Source organism: Impatiens glandulifera, chromosome 5 (assembly GCF_907164915.1).
Source record: "Impatiens glandulifera chromosome 5, dImpGla2.1, whole genome shotgun sequence".
Classification (NCBI taxonomy): Eukaryota; Viridiplantae; Streptophyta; class Magnoliopsida; order Ericales; family Balsaminaceae; genus Impatiens; species Impatiens glandulifera.
The window spans coordinates 2801287-2828415 of NC_061866.1; the positions used below are offsets into that span (position 1 = coordinate 2801287).

The 27129-nt window shown below is 29.6% G+C and overlaps 2 protein-coding genes and 1 long non-coding RNA gene across 4 annotated transcripts; all 3 read left to right on the forward strand.

The window, feature by feature from the left end:
- Positions 1-871: 871 nt before the first annotated feature.
- On the forward strand, positions 872-7495 carry LOC124940360. Of its 2 annotated transcripts, XR_007099457.1 has the most exons (4): positions 872-991; positions 1834-1908; positions 6733-6815; positions 6963-7263. It is a non-coding gene; the product is annotated as an uncharacterized LOC124940360 (long non-coding RNA). The 2 variants fall into 2 exon arrangements; XR_007099458.1 differs by lacking the exons at positions 6733-6815; positions 6963-7263 and adding an exon at positions 7281-7495.
- A 12407-nt stretch (positions 7496-19902) lies between these two features.
- LOC124939970 (purple acid phosphatase 22-like) lies at positions 19903-24063 on the forward strand. The gene is made up of 5 exons (XM_047480438.1): positions 19903-20120; positions 20231-20522; positions 22768-23339; positions 23418-23506; positions 23601-24063. The coding sequence occupies exons 1-5, from the start codon at positions 19965-19967 to the stop codon at positions 23809-23811; spliced, it is 1320 nt and encodes a 439-aa protein (XP_047336394.1). The 5' UTR covers positions 19903-19964; the 3' UTR covers positions 23812-24063.
- Positions 24064-25513: 1450 nt separating this feature from the next.
- LOC124940207 (zinc finger A20 and AN1 domain-containing stress-associated protein 6-like) lies at positions 25514-26378 on the forward strand. The gene has a single exon (XM_047480693.1). The coding sequence runs from the start codon at positions 25708-25710 to the stop codon at positions 26185-26187; it is 480 nt and encodes a 159-aa protein (XP_047336649.1). The 5' UTR covers positions 25514-25707; the 3' UTR covers positions 26188-26378.
- The last annotated feature ends 751 nt before the right edge of the window (positions 26379-27129 follow it).

Sequence of the window (27129 nt, forward strand, 5' to 3'; positions counted from 1 at the left end):
AGCATAATATACATCAAAACCAAACCCTAAACCTAAATACATCCATATAAATGGCAGAATATACATCGAAACCTAACCCTAAACCCAAATACTTCGATATACATAGGAAACGGCATAATATACATCAAAACCAAACCTTTACCCCTAAATACACCAATATCCATGAATATAAACGGTAAATATACATCACAACCTAACCCTAAACCTAAATACTTCGATATACATAGGAAACGGCATAATATACATCAAAACCAATCCTTTAACCCTAAATACATCCATATCCATGAATATAAACGGTAAATATACATCAAAACCTAAGTCTAAACCCTAAGCCCTAAACTGACCTGATGATGTTGAAGAACGATGATGTTGGAAGGATCTCGAAGATGTTGAGGAACGATGATGTTGAGGAACAATGATGTTGAGGAACGCTGATGTTGAGGAACGATGATCTTGATGGATGTGGGAATGGAAAGTCGGCCGCAGTCGGAGTGGGAGGGAGAATCGGGGAGGTTTTGTTTAAAATTAGGGCTTGAAAATTATATATAAGACTAAAGACGCGATTTACCATGGACGCGATTTAATCTAAATCGCGTGAGTTCATCACCGCGATTTAGATTAAATCGCGTGCATGGTAAATCGCGTACATTTAAAAACGCGAATTACTAATCACGCGTTTCATCTAAATCGCGGTGATGAACACACGCGATTTAGATGAATCGCGTGATTGGTAATTCGCGTCTTTGAGCGTAAGAAATGGTGCCGAAGGGGTATTTCCGACATTTCGCAGGGCAAAAGGGCCCTTTTTGCCAACTTTAGTAGGCGGGGGCCCTTTTTGGAATTTCCCCTGGGGGCCATTTCATCAAATTTCCCACCTAATGATTATGAATGGAGAGAATCGCGCGCTCCACTCCCTCCAGAGATCCTCTCTCTTAGTTAGTTCATCATCGATTGATTAAATGGTGATATGGTTTTCAGTTTACGATTTCAGGTAACATCTCAATTCATCTTCCTTCCTTATATGAGCTAGCTATACTGAGATAAATTAAATCAGGAGGGGAAGGTTTTTAATGGATGAACGAGCCTGGCGGGCATACATAGATGGGGTTTCCTTAGATCCAAAACAAATCGTTTTTTTTATACATCTTACTTTGTTTTATGTACAAAGACAGATTTTGACTGATAATTTTCTTGTGGAGAATTGAAGGACTTCCGAATTACTTTCATATATTTGAAGGAGATTAGGTTGTTTGTTGACTGAATATTTAGTCGAATTTATCTTACTTGGCTGTAAATTCATTTTATGATATGGGTTGGGGTCTACTATTGTGAGTATATATGGATGTTCTTAGAAACAATTTAGGTGAACTGGTTTATCAATGCTGCTGTAAAAATTGATAGATATGTTAATAAATTTGTAAAAATTGAGTATAAATATTTGGACATGGCAATTTGCTTGTTGGCTGGAGTAGAAATTGCAGAAATCGCTCCAGATTCAACTAGCAATTCAAATAGAGGAAGTACTAAATTTCAATGTAATAAGGCTTGAACAACAAGAAAAAGTAAGAGAAAGACCATATTTCTTTCTGATATAACATATATATGTATATTGATTATTATGAATTTGGAACCATTCTTCAAGCTCCAGGCTTGAATGATCACATGTGAGTGCCCCTTTCAGGATTTTTCTTTCTTTTTGTTGCCTTCCTGTGATTTTTATGTCTTTTGTTGTTGTTTCCCTAACTGTTTTTTGAAGCATATTTTTAAAACCCGACCAAACTGATTGTCAAACTATTATATCTTTTCTAATGTTTCATGATTCTTCTGTAACAGATTTGCTCATCAGTTGAAGTTTGCGGTTCAAGTTTGGGCAATTTCAAGTTAAAAACTCGATGAATAAACACACAGGTAATCAAAGAAAGATGACACCTTAACTTATTGTTGATTGAGTTTTTCTATTGATAATTTTAGATGCATGGTTTTGAACCTAATCGATAGTCAACCAGATTCATTAACTAATGAGTACATCAGATCCATAGGATTACTAATTAGGTTTAAAAAATCTCTCTTATTTATTATCTATTCCACACTGTTTCATGATTTTTTATTTATTTGATTATTCTTTAGCAGATTTTACTCATCAATTGAAGTTTTCTGTTAAGATGTAAACTTAATAAAGTTTAGGCAGGAATCTTTTTTGTTGATGGATATTCTATTAAACATATTAAGAATAGCTGATAATTGTGTATACTGCCTTTGTATCCATCAAAGAGCAATTCCTTGTCACTCACTCCAGACTCAGAATATTTTAATCAGCTTTATCAAATTTAAATGGTTATCTAATTTTTTTTTTTTTATATATATAAAGATGCAACAATGGTAAAATAATGGTAAATTTATGTTGCAGAAAAATTTAGAAAACTTTATACTTGTGATACTTCTATGTAAAAAAACTAACTGTCATCATTCTGTGGACTTTGTGCTCTCATAGTCAACAAAAGAAAGTCTTAAATGATAATAAGAATTCTGATAGAAGGATCATAATTCACTCAACCTTTTTACTACGCTCTCAATTGTGATCCTTTTATCAGGATTAAATTCGATGCATTCTATCGCCAATTGCGACAGTTTTTGCGCCGTATTCAATTTGCATCCTTTTTTCATCCAACTACCATCTAAAATGTGTCGATCTCTACGACAAATTTCCTTCATTGCTTTGTCTACAATATGATTGCTTGGTTCAAAATCTTTTTCCTTGATTTGCATCAAAATTTGAAGTACCACAATCCCGAAACTATATACATCTGAGTTCATATGATATTTACCTGAATATATTTTTTTTATTAGTAATCAATAATTTTAACATTAAAAATATATATTTATATATATATATATATTTTTTATCGTTAGACTTACCTTTTCTAAACTCTGAAGGAGAATACGTTTTTGTAGAAACAATGACTTTTGAATTTACTTCCCCAGCCCCTCCGAAGTCAATGATCTTCAAATTATAATCCTGCAAATATTTTTATAAATTTTTTAGATTTATATCGATTATAGTTTTATATATTTTCCAATTACCTCATCAACTACTATATTTTGGGATTTTAAATCCCCCATTATATAGCCATTTTTATTAATTTCGTATACTCCTTCTGCCAATTCTTTGATTATTTTTTCCGATATTTTCCAATTCAGTAGGAATAGTCCTAAAAAAATATTAATTGAAAATTAAATATTATAATTAAATTTTATAATATATATTATTTGTTTCACATACCTGTTAGAGATTTTTCCAAATTTTGGTACATTTTTTCTAGGATCAAGATACCACGTTCATCGTTTTTGTAATAGACCAGAAGTCTGATTATATTTTTATGCCTCACCATGGATAGGATTTTTTTTTTCTGTTTATTATTTAAATTATCATAATTAGTTTTTTTAAAACAAATGTATAATAATTAAATATTTTGCTTATTATATTACCTCCCATTGTTGTATCTTCGAAATTGAATAACTCTTCAAGATAGCCGGTAAATCATTATTGAATTCAATCTCGAAAATTGCTCCATTCAGTCCCTCAGAATTATAACAGACTTTTTTATCTCAATATTTTTGAAATTGAGGTGTACTGAGCTCGATTTTTGGTTCCTGAAAATAAAGACATGGACAGTAATATTAGATCTTATTTATTTATGTTAAAGTTTATGTTATTAAAAAACATAAAAAATCTAACCTCACTATATTTATACTTTTTCTTTGAAGTTGATATTTCTTTCCCCTTATTCTCTCTAGATGTAAATTCCATTTTCTCTGCTTTTCCACTTGAAACTTCTATTTTCTCACCTTTTCCTCCCTTTTTTCCACACTTTTGGCCACCCTTTAGCATTGATGAAGATTTGTTTTCACCTAAAAATTTAGTCATAAGGAATATTTTAAAAGATATATCTCATAGATAATAGATGAAAAGCATATATATATATATATAGGTGCTATATTTTTTGGCCGTATTTTATCGATACTAACTTTATTCAAGCATCTTGTTTGATGAAATGACTAATGTACAACATTAAGCTATAATAATAAACTTTGTATGTGATTTGATAAATGTGTAGATAGGTGTATTGCTCAAGTGCAGTGTGAAACATTTGAATCTAACAAAGTAAGATATTAGTTGGCTGATTTGGCCTAGGCAAGACTATTAATGATTTGACAAATAGCCAGAAATCTTCCTGTGGTTTTAGAATTATTAAGAAGTGTTTACACAACTATTAAGATGGTTGCAGTATTCTGGATTGTTTCTTTCATTTCAAGAGAATGACGCAATTGTTTTTGGCGGGTACGAAGTAGATACTATTTATATATTCAAGCATCTTGTTTGAACAATCTAGATATAACAATAATATTTGATTTTGTAGAGTCGCCAAACAACATTGTAGATCAATGAAAAATAAAACAAGTTTACGAGAAAAAGGTAATTCAAGGTGACCTTGTGGGAGAATATGTGCTTGAATCTTCCTGAGAGGCACATTATTCTGAAATTATTTTCATATGCACTGCTATTCCAAGAATGGTATTTTCTATTATATCAGAAGTTTTTTCTTTCTAATGCTAGCTCCACTACAAACTGTCTGTCTAGCCAGGGTTTTTTCCTTTTTATCCTAGATTATTTTACTATTACAAAATATGTTTTTTTTCATCTAAAGCTATTGTGTCATGGTTACTGATTTTAATTAGAAATCTCCAAATCTTTCAATTGTGCCATGGTTCAGACTCGAGGAAGATCACTATGATTGCACTCTCACGATGATTTTTGTTTTTGACGGCGAGCTATCTCTTACTGTTTTCAAATTGTTTATGAAGATATTTTGCACTTCTTGATTTTAAAGAAACAGACGCAGAAAGAGTAAGGAGCACTACCAAAAGTATTTTAAAAAGGGGGTTATCTTGAGTTCTTGATTTTCTGCATTTGTTTCATATTATAAGCTTTTGTGATGCAGAAGGGTTTGTAGGCCGTACCTTAGGGTAAGCTCTGGATAGATAGTCTTATTTCTTCCCGAAATATCACCGACCCTTAAAACTCTTGCGTCATAGTAAGCAGGGTTGGCATAGGTTCTAGGGACTCTTATTTAAAAAAGGGGGTTATCTGAGTTCTTGATATCCTGCATTTGTTTCATATTATAAGCTTTTGTGATGCAGAAGGGTTTGTAGGCCGTATCTTACGGTAAGCTCTGGATAGTCTTCTTTCGTCCCGAAATATCACTGACCCTTAAAATCTTGCGTCATAGTAAGCAGCGTCGGCATAGGTTCTAGAGACTCTTATTTAAAGTGTCGCCCAAAATAGTTTGTTTTTGATTCTTTTTATCTTTTCTTTTAATAATTTTTTATAAAGAAGCTAGATAAAAAGATCTTTAAAAAATCATTTCATTACATCATTCAAACTATAATTAAAAAAACAAACAAATTCTATTTTCTCTCGATTATTACAATAAAAAAATTTTGTTTCAGTTCTTTATTTAGTTTCATTATCCGAGGAAGATTCAACTCCTCACAAGTCAGTTTCTCAATCTTCAAAAATGGCTTCTATATCCAAAAAAAAATGATACATAAGATTTTTGCTAATACATATATACATCGGTTGATCGATATCTCTCTTCAAAAAGTGTATTTTTTACACAATCATTACCTATCAGAGAGGTTAGAGAAATTCTTAATCATGAAAAATATAATAATTACTTAAAGATAAACTTATTTTATATATATGACATACTAACTTACTTTGTCAAACATGTCCGATAACAAAAGCAAATTATCTATTTTCAACCTTCCTTAGGCCTTCCATCTGCATTAAATATAATTTTTAACTCAAAATTCAAAGAAGTGAACACAAGAAAAAAAAAATTATAGAAGAAATATCTAATCAACATAAAAAATAGTTAAATTTTTAATCTTTAAGATATAATATGAGCAAGAAAAGTATCTGCAAGATGGAAGTTAGCCCAACCAATATTATTGTAATGCCCAATGCAAGAGAGTAATTGGCTTGCTTTTTTTTATCTCTTTAGATATGTGAGAATTACTATCCACCTTTCATTTTCCTAGACTACATCGATATATACAACTTTTGGGCTATGTTTATGAGTGTTGTCAATTGTAATATGTAGGATTTTGATACTATGCGAATACCCTATCCTTCGTCATGATCATATGCAGCTAGCTAGAGCCATCCTCATTGTTGGGATAATGACCTTGCACTTGTTTAGGGAAGGGTTTGGCGTTGGAGTGTTGTTTGCTGCAGGGTGAAAAGTCTTATCACTCTATATTGGTGACTTTGGCTATTGTTGTTCATAATATTCCCGAGGTTTTAGTTTTGAGTTTGGTTCTTGTTTCAAGAAGTTTCTCTGCAAAACATAATGCTGTGGAGCATAATTACATATCTTCCATAGGTAATAACTTAAGAAAACAGATTTCCTTTCCGGTCTTTTTTATTGATACTAGATATAGGAGCCATAGTTCAGTAGCATTGTCCATTAATGACTAGAATATTGAGAAAATTATCTTGTGCCGCTGCAGCCAATTGTAACAGCGATGCATTTAACAAGTTGCTGCCTTATTTTGAATGGGATTTGTTGCCGCCTTTTTGTGCGGATGCATTTAACAAGCTGCAACCAATTTTTAGTTGCAATGTCTAAAATATTTCTATGACAATACATAGTGATCAAATCTTTTCAGCTAGGGGATCATTCTCTCTCGTATGCTATTATCAAGAAATTATTCAATACATAGTGATGATGCCTTACATAATGAGTCTCAAGGTAATTATTATATAAAATGAAACATATAGTTTTAAATACCTTATTGTTCACTTCAATTATTAAGCCTATTATTCAATACATTATTAGCTTAACAATATTTTTGATAGTCTGATTTATAAATAGCTTAACAATACTTGACTTGGGCAGCAAAATTGGCCCCGGACTGCATATTGGTGTTCCATGGGTCATGTGCAAGGTCTCCATTACAATGATATCATTTGGGCCTGTTAAGATTTTTAGTCATTTTGATTATGATTATGATTATGCATTAAGAAATTTCATTTCTTGTTCTCGTATCAGATAAATACTTGCAATAACTTCTACTGCAATCATTTATCTCCAATCCTAATTGTTAATCAATCGCTCCGGCAATTGCCCGGAATGTTGACATGCGTCTTTGTCTAGGATTTTATTTGCTGAGACTTGATTGTGATCGATTGGATTTTGACATAAACCATTTTTTAGGTACACTTTGAATTTGACATGACTCCGGGGCATAGAATAACTGCAAAAAATTTAAAATTAGAGAATGTCCTTTTTGTTGGGTCGGTTTTTGTCAAGGTCAAGGTCCAGGGCATATTAATCTTTTAAAGTTTTCTGTCAATTGTGTTTTTGTATGAAGTATTTGATGTTTTTAACAATGTCTGCTCATGCAATTGGCAGGAGTTTTGAGTCCTATGTGAACCCAATTGCCTCTTTATTTGTTATCTTTGTAAAAACTATTTGGCTTGATATTACTTTGGCAGATAAATAAATAAATTTATGTTTGAACTTATACAATATTTTTTTAATATGTTAAATTGGAAATATATAAATGTGATAAATGCATGTCCAATCACCTACGTAATTCCATAGAACCAATTTTTAAGAACCCAAAATTTTAATATCATTATTAATTTATTAATTAATAAATAAATATTTATATATTATGAATCAATTATTATATTTTTTTCTGAATTATATTAATAATTTATATATATATTATGAAAATTTTTATAGAATAAATATTAATTTTTTTTGAAAATAATTCCTTTCACAAAAAAATGTTTAAAGTAAAATGATAAAAACATTATATGAAAAAAAACAAAAAAATTAAATACATTAGTTTTAGAAAAAGCAATAAAATGTCCACAAACGAATTTACCGATTTTGATATTGTCATTATAATAATATTGTCAATAATTTTTAAAAATTAAATTTGTTGTTAATTTTTTTATTTATTTCTTTTTGACCAGAAAATTATAGGAATAAATATTATAATTATATATTTTTTAATTTAGTTAAATTTTATGATTTATATATATATATTTTCAACAGTACCACTAATTCCGCCCAGAATGAATAAGATTTAGTTAATTTAGTTTTTATTTTTCTGGTTTAGGAATCACTTAATAAAAAGTTTCATAGCGTAAATGAGGAAAAAGATTTAGTTGATTTAGTTTTTATTTTTCTGGTTTAGAAATCACTTAATAAAAAGTTTCATAGCGTAAATGAGGAAAAAGAACCGCACAACATCAGGAAAGAAACACAATTATTTACCCAAAACAATTAACAAAGTTTGTATAGGTTAATAATATTTATTATAAATTGTAAATATATATAATATTAAATTTTAAAATATATAAAATTAAATATAAATAAAGAAATATAACTATAACAAGAAAATCAAAAAAATATTATTTTACCCGGAAATTTTTTTTCCTTTGAAAAAATTTTCCGTGTAAAACTCGAGTTTCGAGAGATTTTAACTTTAAGATATTTTAACCTTGATTTGCATGTCAATAAATATTTTTAAACAAAACATTATTTTAAAATATTTATATAATTAGTCATCATAGTTTAAAATTAATTATAAAAATGAAATATCAAATAAATCAAATAATAATTTGATTAAAGAATATTTTTTAAAATTAATTACAACATTTTTTACTTGATAAAAAGTCATCCAATTAATTTTTAATTAAATAAATAAAAAGACATACATATACAAACATATTTTTAACTAAAGTTTCGTTTTGGTTCATAGTTTGATAATACTCGGGAAATGGTTTTCACGATTTATCTTTCGTACTCGTTTTAAAATCGGTACATACACATTTTTTGTGTATTTAAAATTGTAATATTAATATTTAAATATTGATACTTTTTGCTTTAAAATCGGTACATACACATTTTTTGTGTATTTAAAATTGTAATATTAATATTTAAATATTGATACTTTTTGCTGATGATGACTAATATACTTGAAGAATATTAGCTTTTAAAGATCAGAGTTTAAAATTAAATCCCAAATGAGCCCTTGTTAAAATATTTTTTATAAAAATATTCTAAAAATATTTTGAAATCATTTTCTATTTTATGGGATTATTAAAAAATAGTTTAGGATCCCAAAATAAAAAAAAATAATTTTGAAATAATAAAAACGCAACCAAACAGACCATAGGACCGATGTGCACGGTCCTAAGTGCGATTTTTATCGGTCGGGGACTAAGGCCCACAGTCCTAGGTCGGAACCTCTCGGCCGAGGTGTAGAGATCCTCAGTCGGGGTGCTGAAGTCCCTCGGGCGGGTGTGAAAATCACTGGTCCTAGGCTAGTCTGGGCTAACTTTGTCGATCTTGTGTTTGAGAATTCTCGGTCGGGTGCGAGATTCCTCGGTCCTGGGTTAGCCTAGGGCTAACTTTGTCGGTCCAGAAGCCTTATCCTACCATGGATAAGGCTGTCAACGAAATGGATAGAAATTAGGGATAAACTCACTAGAGGGCAGTTTCGACCAAAATTTTTCCTTCTCAACCGACCTATCCCTACTATAAATACTCCTCAATGTTTTGTGAAGCAAAACATCAAACAGTTACACAACATAACGATCTGAATCAAGATCTGAAGAATCCGACCAAGACTAGTTTTTGTCAAAACTTGCTCCAACGACTTTTGCTTCGATCCAGGCTTCTAGATAGTCTCCAACACCTAACAAGAGTGTTATTCAAGTGTTGGTATGAATCCAGAACGCTTAAATTTCAGTTTGTAATAAAATTTTGGAATTTTTTTCAAACTTTCTTGTTTGATCAGATTTGATCTGTTCTTGATCTTAATTATATGATTTATATGTTTAGAATCATTATATATCATGTATGAACTTTCTGGTGAATGAGATCAAATCAAATCACTCCAAATCAAGAATTTCAAAAATTAAAGTTTAAAATTGGATTTTTATAATTTTTGTGTTTTTGATTTTAATCTGAATTTTTTGATCCAGTTAGTTGTTATACATGTTTGTTAACATGTTATGATGAATTCCAAGCAACTGTAACAACGTTTTGATCATGTTTAATCTAACTAAAGTTTTTAAAAATTAAGCATAAAATTGGATTTTTAAAAATTTTGTTTTCTTAGTTTTACATGTTTGTTAACATGTTGGAGATATTTCCAAGCAACTATAACATTGATTTGATCATGTTTGATCAAATTGTGATTTTGATTTTTTTTGGATTTTGATTAAATCTTCAAAAATTGTTTTAATGTTTGAATGATGTTCTTGTTTTGGTTGAGTTCAACTATATTCATCATTTCAAAGCTAATGGAATAAAAATCAAGCCTTGAAATGGCCTAATTTGAAAAATCCCAAAATTTGACATATAAATGGTATTTTGAAATTGATCTTTGTAAAGATTTTGAAATCGTGATTTATGTTAGAGCTTTATTCTTCATAATTATATGAACCAATTGTAACTTACAGATCATGATTCCATCTTCTGAATCAAAAGTTATAGCTTTTTGAATTTTTTACCAAAATAAGAACACCTTGGTACTAAAGTTTTAGCCCAGGACCGATAATCCTCGGTCCTATTCTCTAGTCGCGACCGAGAAAATAAACCTTGAGTCAGAACTGCAACGATAAAACTTAGCCTCTAACCGAGGACCAGTTTTCTTTAGGTCCGACTAAGGACCAGGACCGGTGTTCTTCGGGTCTGACCAAGGACCAGGACCGGTGTTCTTAAGCTCCGACCGAGGATTAGGACCGATGTTCTTGAGGAAGGACTAAACCCTGTGACCGATAGTTTTAGCGTAGGACCGTGGAGCCCGACTAAGGTTTTTTGACTTAGGACCGAGTTCACCTTTAACCTAGGACCGATTTTTCTAACTTAGGACCGAGACCTATTTTAACCTAGGACCGAGAGCCTTTAAGCCTAGGACAGTGGACTAGAACCGAGAACCTTTAGCTTAGGACCGCTAAAAGGACCGAGTCTCATAGACCTAGGACCGGTAAAACTAACCCTAACCTTAAACCTAAGACCGATAACTACCCAACCCACGGATCAAGAACCTAGACCGGTAGACTTGACTTAGGACCGAGCCTCCCAAGTCTACGACCGAGCAACCTGAGTTTGAGACCGAGCATCCCGAACCCATGACCGAGCTCTCCGGTCCCTTGACCCATATGACCCGAGCTCTGGTCCGGACCGCCCCAGTCTTGACCGAGCCTGACCAAGCCTAGATCGGCTAAACCTGACCTAGACCCTAGGACTCCGGTCCCTAGGCCTGTTTGGTTACACTTTTCAAAATCCAATTTTATTTTTAATTTTGGAATCCGAACCCATTTTTAAATAATTCTAAAAGATTTTTTTGTTAAATCTAAATACCAATGCAACAAGTATACACCTCTTTTAAATAATTTTGTATAATTATTTAAACCTATCATTGTTTATGACCCATGGATTAATAATTAAAGGTAATAAATGAATTTATCATAGTCAGACTTTGTTTATTTTAGAAAATTTTTAGAAACCGTCCTTAGGCGGGCGCAGAGGACATTGCGCGAAAGCCTTTTCTCAAACGTAAACAGACAACAAACCACCCTTTTAGAAACTCTGGTATAAATACGTTTATACACGTATCATTTTATTTATTTTCATAAAATCATTTAGCAACTCTGATTTTCAAATAAATAATTTTTTAAATTAGTCATGTTTAATTAATTTAAACTAGGTTATAGCTAAATTGTTTAGTCCCCAACTTATTAAAATTTGAATAAAGTATTAATTATTTTTACATAATTGATTTATTACCATTTTAGATATTTTTAAAATCTTTTAAAAACTAAATGTTTCATTTTAAAAGATGTCTGAAATGTAAACAAAGGCTGAAACGCATCGAATTCGAGGCACCAAGCCATATTCCCCCATATTGCCATGCATCCGCTCACCGCAGCGCGTGCTAAGCTATGGGACGAGAGATAAATCCTAGGATTACGTACATATACAAAATGTTTAAAACAAATATGACATATATTTTGCCAATATATATATATATATATATATATATATTGGGTTTAATAAACAATTTATATAGAATAAAATGTATACACTATTTATCTTAAATTATTTATTTTAATTTTTTTTACTTTTTTTTAAAATTAATTTGAGATAAAATGAGTATAACATTTATCTCAAATTATTTTAATTATTTTTTTTTGGCTATTATCTTTAATTAATTAAGATTTAATTATCACAATAATTGATCCAATTAATTGTTTAATTATATTTTGGCTTGATTTTAATTATTTTTAATTTATTTATTTAAAATAATTATTTTTTAATTTTTAAATTGAGTATTTAAAATTTCAATGTTTACATATTTTTTTTTAACATATATATTTTTGAATTAGTAAATTGATTTTTTAATATGTGAAATTGGAAAAATATAAATTAGGTAGTAAAAATATGATATAAGTTTTTTAAAATATTTTTTTTTTATTATGAAGTTCAGGACAGGACAGGGAATGTGTAAAACCTAAAATCTAATACACAACTATACTAATATTAATATTAAAAATAAAATATTTTTATATTAAGTCTTAATATGAACTTTCATATTGATCATAACATTACTTTTATCTCTCTTTTCTCTTTTCTCTTTTTATTATTATTATTATTTTTATTATTTATTTATTTATTTATTTTAACTCTTTCTTCTACTACCGACAAAATACACCTGAGTTATTACAAAATTGTTGGTTAAATGTTATTTTTCTCCTCAATCTTACATTTTATGTTATTTTACTTTCATTCTAATTTTTTTATTCAACTATAATAACAACAAATTTAATATTTTTTTCAACATCTATTAAATATAATGTAACTAATTAATTAAGTATATTATGTCCTTTTATTTTCTTCAACATCTTAAAATTTAAGAATGTTTATTCCTTTTAAATCTCTACACTCTTATATGTATTTAATTGGGTATTGTGATACCTAGAAAATCAGGAACCATGATAAAAATAGAGATAGTAGTCGATAATGGGTCAGATTAGAATCGGCCCCGAGGTTTGGGCTGCCTTAGTCTCGGTAGAAAAAGTTCGATATATTTTTTTGTTGCTCTAAGTCTAGTTTTAAAAATCAATAAAAAAAATTTATTTTTGGTGAGACTTGAATCCATAATCACATTGAAACTTTAAATGTATAACTTGAACCACCAAACTACTAGCATTTATATTTAAAATTATAATAAATATATCTATATATTTTGATATTTTTAACAAATAGACTGCCTAGACCGAGAAAGCTTGTCGGGCTTACTCCATGGCCGGATAGTGAAACAAAAATCAAATTAAAAAACATGTACTTCATTACCTGATGGGTAAGATACTTTTTAACATTATATATATATATATATATATATATATATATATATATATATATATATATATATATATATATATATATATATATATATATATATATATATATATATATATATATATATATATATATAATATATAATATATCATTTACACCATCAAAATAATTAATATAATATAATATCTACACAATATTTATCCTTAAATTATTGTTATTTTTTAGTCATTATTCTTAATTAATTAAAATTTAATTAGCATCATAATTAATCCAATTAATTGTTTAATTAGGTTTTGGTTTAGTTTTATTTATTTTAAATTTATTTATTTAAAATAATTATTTATAAATTTATAAATTAGATATATAAAATCTTAATGATTACCATTTTTTTAAACATATATATTTTTGAACTAGTAAAATGATTTTTTAACATGTGAAACTGGAAAAATATAAATTAGTTATTTTTTTAATTATTTAGTAATGAACTTTAATTTAATTTTTATATTTTATTTCTAATTTATTCTAATAGATTTTGTATTATATTTTTATATTTTAAAAACTATTATTAAAAATAATTAAAAAATAAAATATCAATTTTATAGATGTATCAAAATCAATTAATTTTAAAGATAATATAATAAAAGTAATTATAGAAAACTTTAAATTAAACACTTCAACATAATATTTATATAAACATAGAAAATCATAAAATTCCAGAAACTAAACTTGATTTAAACATGTTGGATTAAATGTGATTTAGGCTTGTTGGAATGATTAACATAATTCACTCTAAAAATCTCATCTGGGAAAGTAAAGTATTTGTATCTCTCAACCACGTTTAGTTTATCTAAAACCTCTATAACTTGGGACATATTTGGCCTACAAGCTGGATTAGTATGTACACATTGAACAAACAATCTTTTAACACTTTCCCCCATCAACATGATTAAATGTTGAATCTTTCTGTAAACTCTTGTGCACGAGTATCTTCTTGATGTCGTTGAAGTAAGCGACCATCCATCGTAGAAAACAATGGCTCCATTATATTTCTTTTAGATATAAAGCAAAGAAGAAATACCCCAAAAGAATATACATTGCTTTTTGTAGTTCAAGTGCCTACAAAACAAAAGATTTAAAAAATTAGTTAAAAGTATAATTTTTTTTCTCAAACATTGGAAAGAAGCATACCACTTCTGTCATAAGCTAGAAACACTCTATCATTACATTCCAAGTTTGATTTAACCGCATACGTTGGTTGATCGATTTAGGAAAATTCCACCAGTTATCTAGTCAAAATCAATTAACTTTGGATTGTATTCCTGAATATTATATTGTTTAAGATATCACAAAAAAATAAAAACAATGTTTAAAATATCAAAAAATAAAAGACCTCATCTAATAATATATGAGCTGCATCCAAATTACGAATAATGAAAGGATCCATTATGCGATACATCAGGTAGAAACTTGAAGAGAGAAGCCACTCCATACGCAACTTTAATTCTATAGAGCCCTAAAACATCACTTAGGTATAACACAATTTAACATTTAAAGTCTATGAAGTCTAGTATACCTCTAGACAGGAGATTTCTTATGGAATTCATGAGCTTTAAGAAAATTACAATAATTACAATAGCAACATGTTTATCTTTGACGCAATAACCATACATCTTAACCATACCAGGATGACAAGTATACTTTTCATGATGAAGAAGTAATATTTCATCTAGCAGATTAGTGTATATCTAGTTAAATTAAACAACCACAAGTTCAAGAACTGAAATTCTTAAATAATAGTACCCTAGTCTCAGTAAATTATGTTGCGGATTTTAGTTCTCATCCCATATCTTCACTGTGACGACATAGGCCCTTTCAAATAACATTCAAACAGCCCACGAAATATTTTGCCAAATTGAAACTTTTCAATGTAATTCTCTTCACTGAAATTGTTAGTGTAACTCTTCAAGGCGTTGAAACCAATTCTTTCCATATCTTTCATATAAGCACAACTGAAATAATCTGAACAAGAAACACAAAATAATGATCTTAGAAATATGTATTATTGAAATCGTTCAGCAATAACATATTATATAAAAGAAATATTTATTCTCAACAAATTTATCTTACAAAATAAATGATGGGTCATAATGAATGCTTACCTATTTCGGTATTGAGCCGGAGTTTGCTTTTCCCAATACCAAAAGAGACAAAGACAAAATTTACTCTCATATATCTTTCTTACACCTAAAAATTCTTTATGTTTATGATCCTTGAATGCTTTCAGTTTTAAAAAATTGTCGACAACTTTCATCATACTTGGTCGACCTTCACAATAATTAGATATAAAATTTTTAAAATAATATTTTATTTTAAAAAGATTTTTAATATGCAAACCGATATTAAAATTTTTTAAACTCGAACTTTTCTGGTACAAGTATTTTATGAGGTTACATATATATTTATATATATATATAATATTATCTCTTACATTCCTAACTTTTAATTAATCTATGAATGGTATATTTATAATTAATTATTTTAAAATTAAAATCATAATAATTTTAATTAATTTAGATAACACCATTATTTTATTAATTACTATAATTTTTCTCAAATGTAAAATGATTTTTTTTGTATAGTCTATTATCTATTTCAATAAAATTATATATATATATATATGACGATAATGTCAATTTTTATTAGTAGTGTTATTCAAACATAACTAATGATTAGTTGACCACTCCTTTTGACGATCCTGAATCGACATTATTCTACGACTTATATTTCTGAAACATTAAAGACAAATATTTTCGATGACGCAAATTATTATATAGTTTAACAAATGATAATGTTTTAAGATTTTTAGATATTTTTCTTTAATTATAAAAAATACAATCTTACAAATAAATGAAATAAAGTAAAATGTATAAATAAACAAAATCACCATAATACGAGGTTGATTCGAGACATGCGTTTATGACATTTCCCTTACAATAATTTCACTGTCTCCCCTTATGTTGAAGTTTTTCGCATATGGTTGTTTCTCATGATATAACGAATCTAGTACTGATTCTGTATTGAAATCAATACGCAACGAACTTGACAAAGTACATGAATCGATCATTGGGTTTCAACGGAAATACGTCGATTTAAGAGTTTAAATAATACTCAGTTGAGTGAAGAACACTCAAGAAAATAAATTTCAAATTCTAGAGAAAAAAAATTAGATTGAAGAGATATATATAGATTCATATATCAATTCAACTTCTGTAATTCATCAAATGATTGTTATTTCTAGACTCTTGGCATTTCATCTTGTCTCTCACTAGTAAAAAAATGAGTATTAGTAAGGGCGAACATCGTCACTGAAAACCCCTAAAACCGTTACTAATGACATTTTGTAATGACATTTATCGTCGTTACCATTCGTTATAGAAACGAGCGTTACTGATACTCTTCCAATACCAGTAAGGGCTTTCGAAAACTGTTACTGAAACTAATATTAGTAACGGTTAAAAAATCGTTACTGATATTAGCATGAACCGTAATTAAACAACCGTTAGTAATGGCAGCGATTATAGATGATCGTCTTCTTTGGAGAGCAGAGATGATTGGATGCTTGAACCGACAACGGAAGAAAACGGGAGCGCTGAGAAGAAGAGAACGGGAGTGCGGAGAAGAAGAGAAGAAAGAAAGAAGGAAAATTAAAGAGGATGGCGCACTCTCGGGTTTTATTAGAGTATCAGTAACAATTTTAGATAAACCGTTACTAATGTTAAATTACTATTAGTAACGGTTTTTATAATAACCGTCACTAATACATATTATGAAGATGAAACGACAGAACTCATATCAGTAACGGTTTTCAAAATAACAGTTATCAATACTCTATTAGTAACGATTTTAAAGGGAAACCGTTAATGATACGCCTTCAAAAAAAATTGAACTGAAGTCATATCAGTAACGATTTTTTAGAAAACCGTTACTAATATCTATTATGAAGATGAAATGACAGAACTCATATTAGTAATAGTTTTCAGAAATACCGTTATCAATACTCTTTCAGTAACGGTTTCCCACCAAAACCGTTGCTGATATTCCTTGAATAAAAAATTCAAAGTGAAGTCATATCAGTAACGGTTATTCTCAAAACCATTACCAATACACTTTCAGTAACGGTTTCCCTCCAAAACCATTACGGACATTCCTTGAATAAAATTCAAACGGAAGATTTAACAGTAACGATTATTGATAAAACAGTTACTGATACCCATTTTGAAGATGAAAAGATAGAACACATATCAGTAACGGTTTTGATAATAACCGTTACCAATACTCTATCTGTAACGGTTTCCCTTCAAACCCGTTACTAATATGCCTCTAATAAAATTCAAACGGGAGGTTTATCAGTAATGGTTATTGATAAAACCGTTACTAAAACCCTTAATTCGAAAAAAGATTAAAAACACTAGTATCTGTAACGGTGCTTCCTTATAATACCCGTTATTGAAGATATATTAGTAACAGTTTAATATAGCCGTTACTGATATCTTAATAACAGTAACGGTTATATTAAACCGTTATTAATAAAATTTATCAGTAAGGGCGTTATAACGCTGTTACTAAGTTTCGTTACCGAATACTATTTTTTCACTAGTGTCTTGACATTCAATCTTATTCATTAACACCAGACATTCACAATTAAATACATTTAAATTTGGTGTAAATTTATATTTATTTGGATTAAATTTAATTTATTTTTCTAAATTCTAATTTTTATTTAATTAATGGAATTAGTTTAAAATTCAATAGGTGATACACTTCCTGATTTCACTATGTATATGGTTAAATAGTAAGAAACTTAAACAAGTCATGAGATGATACATGTAAGAAGGTCTTTACATATGAAAGATCTTTTCAATAACTTTTTATTGATAAAATAAAAAAATCACTCTAGATCCGAACAATTTCGTCTCATTTTTGTTAAATATGGATGAATATAGTCGGGAGTAGGGTGAACATTCGGTGGTTTAATCCGAAATCCAATTCAATCCGAATCCTAAATACTAATTCGGATTGGATATTTCGGATTGGTCTGAGATCGGATCGGATTGAGTTCGGATTGAATTAAATAGGATTGGATTAGGATTATCCAAATTATCCAAACTATCTAAATAAAAAAATATTTTTTAATTAATTTTCTTTAAATTAAATTTAATCTCAATATAATATATATTTTCCTTATCATCACTTGACAACGATATTTATTTTTATTTTTATTTATTTTTATTATTTATTTTTATTATTTATTTTTATTATTTTTTTAGATTCAAATTTAATAATAATAAAAAATTCGAATTTTAAAATATAAATAAAAAATAAAATAAAAAAAATATATAAATAAATAAATAAATAAATAAATAATTGTTGACTAATTTCAAACTGATATATATAAATATTTTTTAGTTTGGATTATCCAAACCATTTTCAATCCAATCCGTATCCGATTCGTATTAATTAGTAAAATGGTTTGGATTATGGATTGGATAAACTTAGTTTGGATTTAATACGGATCGGACAAAACGGATTGGTTTTACCCATTTGCTCACCCCTAGTCGGGCGAAATGGTCATCGACCCAACAAGAAAATATGATGAGTAAATGATTAAAAGTATTATTATAATTACAAAAATTTGGTCGAGCAGCGCGTGTAACTCAAGCGGATTTAGGGCATTAATGTGATTTGATTACGGGTTGGATCATGATGTTCTGGGTTATTAATTGCTTGCTCGCCCATTTCAAATATAACAAGCCGGTTTCAAATTGGACAATCACTTCTTTAAAAAAAAAGAATTACAAAAATTCTAAGACAAAAATAATTAATCCGACTAAATAAATTACTGAACCAAATAATAAATGACAACACCTCTAAGAAAAAGACAACACTTGGTTTGTAAATAATATCTATTCACTATTTTTTTTTCTCAATGTAAAAAACAAATAATAATAATAATAATAATAATAATAACTCCTTATGTTACAGTATCATAATTCACTATTTATGACTGCATCATAATTCATAAAAACTAAATTCTTCTTATTAGATTCAATAAAAACTTAAAATCTATTATAATATAAATTCTAATAAAATATAATTTTAAAAGGAAATGGTAGAGTACATATCTACATCGATCCCTAGATTCAGACTACACGACAATGTTCATGTGACAGTACGAAAATATTGAAACAAACACTCATAAAAAGTGTAATAATATTAGAAAGAAGAAAAAAAAGATATTTCTTGTGTAAATAAAAGGCGTAAGCAAAAATATTCTTATAGCTTCCTTTACGCCATTAACATCTCCTATTTCATCCACTCATATATTAGCTCCACTTATTTTTCTTTTCTTTTTTTCAATTTTTTTGAAAACGTCAAAATCAATCCATATTTATACCAGTACAATTCCCATCTATTAACTTCCAAGCAAAACAAGAAGAAATTAAGAATCAATCAATGGATCGAAACCAAACCACTTTCTCTCTCTTACTCTTCCTCTTTCTCTCTCATCCCCTCCTCTTCCACGCCACCAATTCGCCGCATTTCGTCCGGCAACCGCCTCGCCCCGTCGTCTTCACCGACCACCACCGTTCCAACTCCGACCCACAACAGGTCTGGTCTGGTCTGTTCTTATTTGAAACAATTCATATTAAATGTGTATATATAAAGTTATAATTTAACTTTTACATGAATAAACAATTGTGTATGTTGATTTATTTAAGGTTCATATATCATTGGCGGGTAAAAACTTCATTAGAGTTTCATGGATTACATCCGACCACCAGTCGCCGTCAAGTATTGATTACGGTAAATCGCCGGGAAAGTACGATGTATCGGTCATCGGAGAGAATACCAAGTATTCTTACTTCTTCTATAACTCCGGCAAGATCCATGAAGCTGTAATTGGACCTTTGGATCCGGGTACAACTTATTACTACCGGTGTAGTGGATCCGGACCCGAATTCATCTTCAAAACTCCTCCTTCCAACTACCCCATTGAATTCGCAATTATAGGTCAGAATCAATTAGCTCCCTTCTTATCCACAAAGAATTTCTTTTTCTATTTTAAATATCTTTATAAAAATTACACATGTTAATTATTTAAATCAAATTTAGAGTCAAATAATAACATAATTCTATACAATAATGAATTTGGAAGAAATTAATGTAGTGACTTTTTCAAGAACTTGATCATGTACAATAATTCAAATAATTAGGTGTTTTTGGAGACAATTGCTTGTTTCAAACACATTATTGTTTAAATTTTGGATTTAAAAAGTGGGATGTGGACATACTGAAAAAGATGATTAATTAAACATTCAATTCATGCATTAACACAAAGTATAAACCATTCCATAGATTTTCTTTATATATATATATATATAAATATAACTATATAAGGGTTTAATTATTTTAGCATTCAGGATTTAGGCACTGATTAATTGTAAACTTATTAAAGTAAGAAATAGATTAAAAAGTTTCATGTTCAATTTAAACTAAAAGTATAAAAGTCTCTTATAAATTTAGTATTATTTGTTACAAAAAAAAATTAATTGCTAATGTGTTATTTAATACCCAAACTGAAGTAAATAACATTATTTGATATCTAGTTCTTGTTACATTGTATTATTTTTTTCCGAAAAAATGTTTTAAAATGAAGTGTCATGGATTTCTTGCCTAATCTCCAAGCTTTTATTACATTTGTGACCGTTTACTTTTTTTTTTTTTTTTAATTAGCAGCTTAGTGCTCATTGTTTGGCAGAATTATTTAGAATCATTTGGGAATATGAGAATATCCCCATTAGAGATATAAATAGCTAGAGCTTTCAAATAACTAATCAGTACGATATTGAGATTCGAGCTCCAATAACTAAGACGTCTTATATTAGGTCATTATTAAGCCATGAAAAATGCTAAACCAAAATTAAGAAGCGTTGACCCATACAACTTATTTTAATAAAAATTATTTACCAATATCACAATTATAATACCATGGTCCATGGGACCTAACCCTTTTAAGAAACAATTTTTTCCATTTAATTTGTAATTTTAGTCACAACTTTAACTTAAAACGTTTTTAGTGTGCACAAAATTTGTGGCATTTGAATTTTTAGAAATCACTATTCCCATGTAAACTAGCTTAGTAAGTTAATATTTACTATCATAATCATTTTGAAACTGTGAAAATAATAAAGTGAAAGGGTTTATTTTAGCATTGAGTAAAGTTACCTTTTTATTTTCTCCTTACAAGATGTCAAGTAATATTCTAATGTCTAAATTAATTAAATAAATAATCATTGAGCCTAACTATAAATTGAATCTGTTTCATACTTAATTCATTTTAGAATGTCATATAATTGGGTCATTTGTAAAATATTTTCTTGAGCTAGATTATCTAGGGTTTAATTTTTGGCCTCAAAATATATCAATAATATTTTTAAAAAAAAATTGTTGTTGTCATTTATTTATTTTGGATCAATATTGATATAAATAGAACAATTTTTTGGTTACATTATCTTATAATAGATTTCCATTCCTTGGTTTTGAAACCCGGTTGTCCTGATTACTCGGTACTCGGTTTTAATTTCATTAATTTCATTACATATTCTATTCTGTTTTGAATAAAAATGATAAAAAAAAAAAATGTTTTAAAATGAAATGTCGTGTTTCATTATATTTGAGACGGTTTACTTTTTTTTAAGTATTGCTCACAAAGTCTTGTTTGGAAGAAATATTTAGAATCATTTGGGAATATCCTCATTAGAGATTCTTAGATAGAGCTTTCAAATAGCTAGCTATTAATTAAGTACTATATAGAGATTTAAGAAAAATGCCAGACCAAAATTAAGAAGCATTGACCCATACAACGTTTATTTTAATAATACTGTTTACCACGGAACAATTATAATACATGTCTTATAATGAGCTGTTTGAAAATAAGTATTTTTTTTAGTTTAGAAAACTTGACAAAATTTCAATTTCAATTTAATGTGTTCTTAATGAGAATAAAATTATTAATATTTATGTTTTTATTATTAAGTGTCACAATATTTATAATCACAATCATAATAGTTTTAAATAATAAAATAAAATAAAATATTTTATTTAAATCAAAATAATGTGTTTTCTATATAGCCTTGAAACACTAAAAGCCCGAGCCTTGCAACCATTAAACATTTTCTTAATTAATTACTTAAACTCGACATCATAATCCAATTTATTATTGTTATTATTTGTATATATATTATCATCGAGGTAGGCGACTTGGGGCAAACAGAATGGACGGCATCAACCCTAGCACACATTCGTGCCAACGATTACGACGTTTTGCTTCTTCCGGGTGACCTTTCCTATGCTGATACACATCAACCACTTTGGGACTCATTCGGACGCTTTGTTGAGTCGGAAGCTAGTAAGCGACCGTGGATGGTGACCGAAGGCAACCATGAGATTGAGAAGATCCCAATTCTTCAATCCCATGGCTTTATTGCATACAACTCTCGATGGCCAATGGCATATAAGGAAAGTGGCTCTACCTCGAATCTATACTACTCATTTGACGTGGCGCCAGGGATCCACATCCTCATGTTAGGATCTTACACAGACTTCGATGCTGACTCAGCTCAATACAAGTGGTTGGTGGCTGACTTGGCGAAAGTGGATAGGACAATAACGCCTTGGCTCTTTGCATTGGTCCATGCACCATGGTACAACTCAAACGAGGCTCACAAGGGTGAGGGGGAGAGCATGAGGAAGGCCATGGAGGAATTGTTGTACAATGCCAAAGTCGACATTGTGTTCGCTGGCCACGTTCATGCATACGAGCGATTCGTAAGTCACGTCGAAAGATTATTTATTTATATATATATTTGGTTTTGTTTATTATTCAAATTATAACATGCATGGCAGACAAGGGTATTCGACAACAATGAAGATCAGAACGGACCTATTTATATAACAATCGGCGATGGAGGGAATAGAGAAGGGCTCGCTCTTTCGTGAGTATACTCTTATAATATTTTATCTAGCATTGCTAAATTTGAATTCTAAGTTAATCTAGTTAACAATATTTTTCTAAATGAATATATTTAGGTTCGAGAAACCAAGCCCAACGATTTCGCTCTATAGAGAGCCAAGCTTTGGTCATGGCCGGTTGAGGATTTTCAACAGTACCCATGCACACTGGTCATGGCACAGGAACAACGACACTAACGCTGTTGTGGGCGATGAGGTCTGGTTCAAAAGCCTAGCCACTTCGATTTCTAGTAATGAAGTTCTTAAACTGTCCAATGATGAGTTTTAACCGCGATCACTTAATTTGACAATGTTTCTACAAATATAGTGAAATATTGAAGAAACCAATGCAAATCCCTAAAAGAAACTTGTGGTTTGACAAAAGGAAAATCTTCATTAATTGTACACCTCTAGCTAATTGAAAATCAGCTCAAGATTCAACATAGATTTTAACTAAGGAAGATGTGACTTGATAATGGGTGATTATTTATTGGATTTGGTTTTTTCACTTTTTTGAATAAATTTAAATCCGATTGTACTAGGTAGGTTTTGTTCTATGAAGACAACCCATCTATAATGTATCAGATATTTGATCGGTTCTATTTCTCAATCTTGGTGACTTTCTCCTAATTAGAAGTTTTTAAATACATGTAAACTCTCATTTTTTACACTTCATTTTTTAATCTTCAAATATTTCCGAGCCTACAAAATTTATTTCATAAAATTTAATTTTGGCTCATTACACCACCGGATTAAAATAAAACAATTAATTTTAGCTACAAGCCTGCACAAACCGAATCAGAGACATCACTCTTGACCATACAACTTGGAAATGCGCCTCCAACTGACCTAACTGAATAAGATGAATTTTCAACTGGGAAGAACTTGGGCTACATTGAACCATATTTGATGAGCTGCCTATATAATGAAGCCCATGACCGTGCCTTTGCAACTATGGTAACGGATTGTAGTGAGTCACCCCAAATAACTCTAGTCAGCCCCCGAAAGTTTCAGTTTTATTTTGATTGCGGTTAAACAACTTCCCTTAAGCTCCACCATAAAAAACAAGCTTTTAAGTTTTAACCATAACATAACTTGGCCATTACCTACATCAGGGAGAGATTAAAGCTCTTAAGATCTAGTCCAGAGAAAACCTCCGTTGTCGTCTTCAATCAACCTCTCGCTGGAGGGGAATTCCAATGGGTGTAGGTTTTCGTTCTTGACAGTTTATAAACTAATTTTAGAACAATTAATAAAAAAAAACAATTACAAGACATCCATAAAAAAAATTCCATAAAAAAATTTTATTTAACAAAAACAGTAAAATAAGCTGTTTTTTTTTTCTTAAAAAATATTAATTGTAAATCATATCTTTAATAAATATATTTTTAGTGCTGAATAAAATAGTTTAATAATTTAGATAGATTATGTATTCGACATTAATATATCAACTTTTATTATATCCAAATCTTCTCATATATATTGCATGTTAATATATCAATTTTTATTATATTCAAATCATATAATCATACATAAAATAAAATTTTGAATATTCATGCCTTATCTCATATTTCAAAAATCATAACCAACAATGAAATGATATAATAAGAATATCCTCTCAATCATTTATACATTTTTTTTTTTAAGAATATTTTTTTTTTATTTCTGGTTTAATTATATTTTTAATTCAATCTTAATCAAACATTATTTAATTTATTATTTTCTTCAATAATATCACTTAATTCATTAATTAAAATACTAAATATACATCTTTTTTTTAATATTTTTTTAATCATTATATATACATATTTTTTTAAGTCTTATTTTCTAGTAAATAATTCAAAATTTTATTTAAAAATGTATCATAATTTTATCATAAACAAAAACAAAATTAATAATGGACAGAAACAATGGAAAATCTGGAACCACAAACTCCATCCCACGTGTCCGTTACCTAATCTTAAAAAAAACAAAAAACAGAATCCTCTGTTTCTCGCTCATCCAGGCTGTCTCATAATTTTCAGATTTGATCTCTCTTGTTTGTTCGATCAATCAAAGATTCATCCCGATCTTCTAGTTACCCCTCAGAAATAAAACATACCCATCTGTGGATCCATTCCAATTTCGTGTTTGTTTCGAAATTTCTCAAGAGAAAAAAAGACAGATTTTTTCGAAACAGAACACCATGGCCGAAGAACACGAATTTCAATCCCCAGAAGGCCATCATCTCTGCGCAAACAACTGTGGCTTCTTCGGCATTCCAGCAACTCTCAATCTCTGTTCCAAATGTTACAGAGATCATCAATTAAAGGAAAATCAAGCCAAATCCGCCATTTCAGCCGTCCAAAATTCTCTCCTCCCCCCTCCTCCTTCTTCATCCTCCAACACGGTTCTAGCAATTGAAAAATTAGATCGGTTTGTGGTTGTTTCTTCTCCGGCGGAAGAGGAAATCCGGCCAGCTGTGACTGTTAACACGAACAGATGCTCCGCCTGCAGTAAACGGGTGGGTTTGACCGGATTTACTTGCCGGTGTGGGTTTACTTATTGTGGTATACATCGGTACCCGGAAGGACATGGGTGTTCATTTGATTATAAATCTGCCGGAAAACATGCGATTGCTAGGGAGAATCCGGTAGTGAAGGCTAATAAGCTGGAGAAGATTTGATTTCATGAAATCCAGTCGGAATTTCTAAACCAACACAAACCCATCTTCCATGAATGTAATTCCTCTCTTTTTTTCTTTTCTTTTTGTGTGTTTTGTTTTATGGTGATCCCATTATGTGTAATTAGAATGGTTATGACTAATATTAATATGATAAACAGACAAGAATTAATAAAAATTAAATTTTGATTGTTCAATTCGAGACTTAGCAAAACAATCTTATGAAACAAATAGCAACGTTCTCAACACCGTCGCTATTTATCTTGAAGACATATATTGAGTAATAGCGACGGTGTTCCTAGTCACCTTCTTTCGTTCCTCGTCACCCGCGCGCTCTTTGTCACTTGATCCTCTTCAACCAATCATCTTGATGTGAAGGAGCGGGCGACGAGGATTGATCAAAGAGGATCGGGCGATGATGATTTGACGAATAGGATCGGGCGACGAGGAATGGAAAAAGATGATGGATAACGAGGAACGGGAGAAGAGTAACGAGTGAAATCGATAAAAGACAGAAGAGATTGAGAGTTAGGTTGGAATTGTTCCGTTTGGAATCCATTAAATGGAAACATTGCCGTTTTATTAATTAATTAGCGTGGCGCAAAAGAGGAAACAACATATCTGACCTTGAGATTCTATCCACGAGGGGATTTGTTGGAGATTATGAGAAATGACATCACTACAACTGTCCAATGTAAAATGCAAGGGCGAATTTACTTTGAAGCTAAGGTGGACTCAAGCCCACCATATATATATTCAAACATAGGAAGTTCAAATGGTCCATAATTTTTAATCAAATTATCCAAAAGAGACATGTACCCATATTAATCTATCCATTTCGTTCATAATTTCTTGTTCATCTTTTTAAATCCACCCACTATAATTCTAATTTATGGATTTGTCATTTATCGAATAAGTTGTTAGTACGTTAAGTTGATATCAAAT